This window comes from Solea solea, chromosome 10 (assembly GCF_958295425.1).
Source record: "Solea solea chromosome 10, fSolSol10.1, whole genome shotgun sequence".
NCBI lineage: Eukaryota > Metazoa > Chordata > Actinopteri > Pleuronectiformes > Soleidae > Solea > Solea solea.
In genome coordinates, this window is record NC_081143.1 from 24,632,374 (window position 1) to 24,640,123 (window position 7,750).

Here is a 7,750-nt window from a genome sequence, read left to right on the forward strand (position 1 = left end):
AATGTGTATCCTCTGTGGTGGAAGGTGTTTGGACATAACCACCACACAGCAGTGGGTTTCCCTGAATTAAACCTGCAGAGAGGCTGCAAGAGACGCATCCTTTCAGGAGGGTTTTACCTGCAGTGCGTGCCCTGACAGAAAAACAACAGGACCACATGCACAATGTTTCCTTTGTTGTAAAATGGCAGATGTGTATTATAAAAGGAAAGCCATGTGTCATAAATAGAGAGTGGTAAAGCGCGTTACATGAAGTTAACCCTTTGTATACAGCAAATCCTTTAATATTTACATTGTTTTCCCTTTAATTCCGTCATTCACTCCACACCAGTTTTCTATCAGCAGCACTCTTAAAGGAATGACAAATAATCCTGTTAGTGTTCAGTAAACGGTGACTGCACACAAAGAAACGGATACAGATTCCTGAGCTGGGATACTTTGTCACTATTCGGGCTTGCTTTTAAATGGCTTCAGTGTGTGCATGAAGGTATGCATTGATAATAAGCCGATAACAACAAGTCAATTCCCTGTTGCAGGCGTGACTCAGTGCGCTGGTGACAATTTAAGTTTCTGTTAGAGTTACTGTATATGATCAGTGCCATGTTGGGGCTAACACAGTAAGACGTTTCCTGGTTGTATTTACTGTGATTCAGTTCCATGTTGCAGTCGTCTATGAGGAATTGTAACATGATACGAGACGTTCTGTCACATAATATTATGTCGTGCTGATCTTCTATGAAACAGAGAAGCATTGAAATCAAGTTGAGAACTGGTTTTCACAGACAAGCTCGGCAAAAGTACAGCACTTTGTTTAGTCTGTTGTGCAAGTCGCGGTGGAGGGTCTGATCTTTTTCTGGGATGCCACTTGTGGCTTCTGGTTTATATTATCTGCTCTTGAATTCCCAATTTTGGTTTTAATACAAACACAAAAATGTCGGCCAATTGCCTCTGAAATATCAGTACTATTACTTTTGGCAGTCACCTTAACCACTCTGTTTGCACCTTTTTTCTCAAACTGACATTTTCCCCTGAGGAAACGTTACCAACTCCTCACTAACGAGCACTCTCCTCATGCAGTCCCTACATGAACGGAGACATGGGGCTGGAGGTGTGCTCCAGATTTCATTAAAATATCATGGGTTTTTCCTACACCTCCATCTCAGGGGTCTTGGGAAGGGTAGGGGTGCATAGAGTACATAACCCAGGTCAGAGGTGAGGAAAACAGGGAGGAAGAAGATGTGACACAGATATATGGACTGCATTCTATGAGATTGTGGCCAAGGAAATACTGGTAACAGACAAAAAGGTCAAAGATGGAAACCTTCATAAAGGAAAAAATTATCCAATCTTGTAGTGTTTGGTCTTGGTTGTAGTAATTGTTATCTTCTTGCACAGATTTACAACAATTATTACATCAAGAAGTCACATATTCCACAGTCGCCTACGAGCACTAAAGCTAACCTACGTTTTTTTTGGGACCCATTTGTTCCTGATTGCTTGGGCTGGGCATCCAGTTGGTTGGACTACCTACTGGTTGAAATAAATACAACCAGTGCTTACACGGTTAACATTGACGTGACTGCTCGTTGGGCTCAGGTTGAGTTCAGACACAAAAACCAGAATGTCTGTCAGGTTTGAGTTGGGTTTGGTTGGTTTTCTGAATCTCCCTGAATTTTTTGATCCCACAAGATTTTGTGGAGCCCATCACATATTGTATAATAGAAATTTGATTCAGACCCATTTCCATCTTCCTTCTCTGTGCCCAACATGGGATTTTTCCAGTCCATTCTCAATTCTGTATGTGGTGTTAATTATTTGGTAACATGATGAGGAAATCTGTCAAAACATATGTTTGAATGTCCTTGTGTTTGTGTTTGCCCAGATATGTCTGTGTGTTGTAGCTGTGTGGCTGCAGATATCCACATGCTGAACTGCAAACTCGGTTTCATGGACTAAAGACTGTCATAAACACAGGGAAGTGTTATGGCTAAATGGGGTTTTCATTTGAAATTGGAGGGGTCACCCTGGGTGGGCTGTCATGACTCGGTGACTTTGGCCATTTAGGCCCTGATCCCTGGGTATCCCAGCTAGTGTTGCTGTCTGTATGTTTAAATGAGTGTAAAAGCAAGGGTTCGTTTGCTGATATGTGTGCTGACTGTCTTGAATGTGACACTTTGGGCTGAAGTGAATTCCACTGCTAGTTTTATGGATTGACATATTTATCTGTAGTTCAATGATGATAAAATCTATTTTATGTCTCAATTTGTTTTACATTGTAAAACCCTACTGTTACTTATGACCCCCTTAGTTCATGAATACTGACTAACATGAACGTTTTCTGTCATTTGTCTTTCAGAGTTTCTGGCCTGACGTCACCATGTTACGTTACTTCCTGCTCTTGCTCCTCTCATCTGGTCTGGTGTCCTCAGACTGCCCCGAAGACTGTTCGTGCCAACGCCACGGCGCTATATTCTGCATTCAGCGACGCTCAGGCACCGTGCCCCGTGTCCCCACCACAACCATAGAACTCTACATCTTTCACAATGGCATCAACATTTTGTCCCAAAATGACTTTAAAGGCCTGGCGGAATTGGAGATGCTAGATATGAGCCAGAATGAACTGACAGAGATTCCAGACAGAGTGTTTGAGATGCTGTCAAAGATGAAGAACTTGGACCTGTCCTCTAACCACATTACTCACATTTCCAAAGACGCTTTTTCTGGGTTGGTTCAGCTCGAGAGACTCTATCTCCATGCAAATCGTATTCAAAGTATCCATTTGGAAGCTTTTGATGGTTTAGAAATGCTGCTGGAACTGAAGCTCCAAGGGAACCACCTTTCATCTCTGCCATCCCTTAATTTCCCAAGACTTCTGCTTCTAGATCTCAGCAACAATAACATCCCTACCCTTGGTCCTTCAGACCTCCGGACTCCTCACCTGGAGGCCCTTAAATTGGCATCTATGGGGCTTACCACTGTGGATGATGATCTCATAGCTTCCCTTGGGAATCTCCATGAGCTTGACATCTCCATGAACCAGTTCACTGAGGTGCCACAGGTCCTGAAGCAAGATTCCTTCAAGGGGCTGATCAAGCTCAGCCTTGCAGCCAACCCATTTGGTGAACTCAAAATGGAGGACTTCCAGGAATTGACTGGACTTCAAGAACTGGACCTTAGTGGACTTAATCTCCAAGGTTTCCCCCAGAATTTTTTTCAGATGTTCCCTAGATTGACGCACTTGACAGCAGCTGAGAATCCATTCATCTGCTTATGCCCATTAGCTTGGTTCTCTCTTTGGCTAAAAGAGAGGGGTGGTATTCTTTCGAGGCCTGAAGAAACCAGATGTCACTTCCCCCTTGTTAATGCTGGAAAGATGCTGTCATCGCTGGAGCACAAAGATTTCGGATGTCCACCTACCACAACAGTGCTGACTGGCTCCGCAACTGGAAGTACTCTTGCTCCTCAGATGCTCAGCACACCTTCAGAAATCACTCATACCAATGCTATCCCTCCCCCTCCACCACCCAGTGAGATAACAGTCTCCTCAAAGGTTACACTTGAACCTTCAGTCTCCCCAAGTTCCCCGAGTGGGGAATATGAGCAGCAATTCTGCCCACCAAATATCTGCCTAAATGGGGGCACTTGTAGTTTTGACCCACTGGGTCAACTCAGCTGTCTGTGTCCTTCAGAAACCTCAGGCTACTACTGTGAAAATGTGGATCAAGTTACTAAGCCACCAAAACCACCAGCAACAGAAGTATTGGTTGTTACCTCTGTAGTGCCTGAACAGGATGCCATCAGCTCACGGCAGGTGACCTCCACATCTATCCTGCTTGACCTGCACCGCTTCATTGAAACGCGGCCACACATCCGTGGCATTCGGTTGACCTACCGTAACCTCTCAGGGCCTGACCACCGCCCAATTATCCTGAGTGTCCCAGCATCCTACCCTGAGTACACCTTGCGTGGTTTGAGACCCAACTGTACATACTCAATATGTGCCAGTCCGCTGAGAGTCAACTCAAGGGCAAACAGCTCTGTAGAAACGGGGTCCTGCACGGAGGCTCACACTGAAAGTGTTCCATTAACATCTGTAGAGTCCAGAGTGGAGACACAGAGCCAGGTCACATATACTTTGATCCCTGCTCTGGCTGCCTTGGCACTTGTACTGGGGTTGGCCGTGGTTGCTGGGACGATCATCTGTCTGCGGAAGAGGAGAAAGGCCAAGGCAGGAAAGGAGCTGGAGCTGGGTCCAGCCGACCCTGACCCAATGGAGCTGGATGGGTTCAAGGCCTGTCTGGAGAATGGGGGGAATGGCACACTTCACCAGAAACAGCCAGAGATTGACCTCTGTCACACTCCTCAGCCACCTCCATCCTTGCAACAAAATGGGAACTTGGATTACGAGGTACCATTGATGCAGGAACACTGCCCATCAAATAACAATCTAGCAACGCTAAAGCCATCTTACTTTTAAGATGCAATAAATTACAAACACTTGGAAAGATTGTGGAGAGCGGGTTCGTCCATCAGTACTTGAGAGATAGTGGTTTCCAATGTAGATTTCATCCCAATTTTCAAATATCCACAATTTGGAAAGTGGCACTTACTGGAACTCGTCTACCATGACACTACAAAATGGCTCATCAGTTTTTAAGTTACCATATGATACTGAATGATGAAGATTGCATTGCATATCAGAAATGTGCAAAACCACTATAACAGGATAAAGTCTGAGTTTGAGGGTGATGAGACCTAAACAAGTGATTTAACTAAGTGCAATCAACCAGACTGGTCTACGTAGCAGAGTAAACATGGAAGTGCCTTTATGCATTCACACAACTGTATTCAACAGCTCATTTTTATTTTGTTGTTGTTGTTATAAAAGAAACTATGTAAATGAGCTGTAACCCCATTGCTGGATTTGGGAGATACAGTGAGGACAAAAATGCCTCAGCGTTTGGGCTACGGAAGTGGAGGAAATTACTCTTTCAATGAAAACAGGGATGCAGTTATTGACTTGCCGGGACCAGAGGTCCTGGTGCAAAATGGGGGTTTCAATCAACTCCATCTCCTCCATGGGAATCAGTAAAGAAGAAGTTGCACTGAAAAAAAAAAAGGATATTGCCTTTCCTTTCTTTGGTCCTGTTCTTTTGTCAGGAACTGCTAGAAGATTGATGGTCACATAAGAAATGCTGTTTTTGTTTTTTGTTTTTTAAAAAGACAATAAAAGCTGCCTAGATTCCACATTTTGCCATTGACATTATCTAATCTGAAAGTTTATTCAAACACAGCTTTGGATTTTTCAGCATCAACAGATCCACAATAATTCTCTCCACACATCCAAAAGCGTCTGGCTCCACAGGAGATAAATTTGCTGTGAAAGATAAATGGACTGAATGAAAAGCCGTTTTGCCTGCATTGTTCTGTGCCGTGATGAGAAGACTGTTTTTATTTTCTATAGCAGATATCATGATGTTCTGTTTTTGTCATGTGGTTTTTGTATTTGTATTGTTTTCTTTTTTTGTGCTGTAAATGTTCCTTCAGTGTTGCAATTGTTGACTGTTTAACTTTACTAATTTTTCCCCCTTAAAAGAGCTTAAATCATGCATTTTCCTGAGCTCAGAAGTGTGAGTGCAGACTAGAAACTATTTTCTTTTTTTTTTCTGAAAAGATCTTTACATTGTATATAAATATATCTTCCAAGTGTGAGACACTTTATTCTCTCTCTGCTAGGTCTGCCGCCCGCTTCTTAAAGACACGGTTAAGACCAACCTCAGACTCTTTTGACTGCCAAAGCTTCCAAAAATGTGTTCAAAGGCCTTATTTTGCCACACAGTGCATTTTTAGACACCAGTTGTTTCCTTTCGGTGCTGCCAACGGTATCATTTCAGTTCATCTCTGCAGTTCATCTCTGCATCCATTAGTTACCTACTGTGTCCTGCCTATACACTGATACACTATACACCTTTTTGGAGGACTGAAAGAAAATTGGATCTGACATAAGGCAAGAGTTAGGATAAAGTCTGGACAGATTAGAGTTGCAAGATGAGCTTAACTTGGACACATATAGGCCTTACCTTTACTGTGCTACACACTTGGCCACCAGGATGCAGTTTTATGATTTTATTTATGCCACAAAGACATTTAAGTGTTAAACAGCGACCAAACAATAATAGTCATTGGTCAATAGTTATGTATATAGCCCAACATCACAAACACAGCTTGCCTCAAAGGACTCAAAGACTGGAAACATATAAATCACAGAATGTAAAAATGTAGAAAGGTAGATGGTCACAATCACAGAAAAATCAACTAATATTGATATTAATATTAATATCAATTCATTATTGGGTGGTTCACAGTTACAGGTCCGGGAAAATGGTAACACAATGGTGCAGGGTTTTGCCAGATTCTGGTCTCATGTGAAGAATTTTGGCACAAACCACCGACCGCTGTGGGGGTCTGGAAGAGGACAGACCACAAAGAAAATGAATGCATTAGAATTGAATACACCTGGAACCACTAGAAGCACAGGCGTTGCACTCTGCCGCTGAACCTGCATGTCTTTGTATATGGGAGGAAACTGTGGCTGCAGATTTGTTGTCACACATCCTCGCACTCATTTTCTATGCCTCTACTTTAATCATTCTGTGTTTGACTGTTGACTTCTTGTGTGTTTGGAGACATGTTTTGCTTGTTTACTGCCAACCAGACTGTGAAAAGCACCATTCCAAGGTATTTATTGTTTTTCTCTGTTGTGTTTTCTTCCTTGTCTGAAGCTCTGGAATGTCACTCCTCCTTTTTCTTTTCCGATCATGAAAATGGCAAAAGTACAACAGGTTTACCAGAGATATACTTTAGCTGCACTGAGAGCGTGTAGTGTTACATTCTGATGTGTATTTCAGGAACAAAAGGGCCTTTATTTTGCCTCACAAGACATTGTATTATTTAACAACTAAAGATGAAGAAACATGAAATGTAATGGCTTCAATTTAGCCAGTTCAGGCCTTTTATTTTATTAGTTTGTGGTCATTAAACAGTCGAAACATTAGATATCAGTTGGTATGATCAGGTGTGTATGTGTCTGTCTGTCTGTGTGTTTCTCTTTTTCTTCCTCCTCACAATTATTGAGTCCGTGCACTTCACTCCAGCACTGTCCAAAATCAACCTACTGTTCTCTGGCTTCTCAACTTTCTTCACTCTGTCAATATTCCAGTGTAAACACAGACACAGATGCTGATATACTCTCCGCTTCCCCTTAATATATCAACTGGAAGACACTCTAGCGGCTCTGGACAGTTGAGCAGAGACAGGAAATGTTTGAAATATCTTCATCATGCTTTGCTACGGTAACTTTCCCTTGTTTATTCAGGGGGAGAAGTTTTCTTTTTCTTTTTTTTTCTTTCACTGTTGTTTCATGTTTGTTGGGTTACGTCTTTGTGTACATGTTTGCAAGAATGCTGAGAAAAGAGCAGTATTAAAAATGCCTTAATGATAATACGCCCGTGGGTTTTGTGTGTGTGTGTGTGTGTTTATTTCCATGAATGGTGCCTGGCTGAAGTTTCGACAGAGTTTTATATGTTTTTTAATGGTGCAGTTATGTGCATGTTAATGAGCTCAGGAGTGACGGCGTGAGCAGTTTTCCCTTTAATGAGTTTGTAGACGTTCGCAGTTTCTAAGTGAGAGTTAATGTGCAGCGCATGCTGGCTCACTACACGTTGCACTGATTATTATTATCGGCAGAAACGAC

General features: G+C 42.5%; 1 protein-coding gene across 1 annotated transcript in view; it reads left to right on the forward strand.

The window, feature by feature from the left end:
- The window catches only part of LOC131467016 (vasorin-like), a 29,306-nt gene extending 21,808 nt beyond the window's left edge, over window positions 1–7,498 (forward strand). The window contains exon 2 of the mRNA XM_058640689.1: window positions 2,354–7,498. Within this exon, the coding sequence (XP_058496672.1) occupies window positions 2,375–4,474 (2,100 nt within the window). The 5' untranslated portion in view covers window positions 2,354–2,374 and the 3' untranslated portion in view covers window positions 4,475–7,498. The remainder of the gene's footprint in view (window positions 1–2,353) is intronic.
- Window positions 7,499–7,750: the final 252 nt, after the last annotated feature.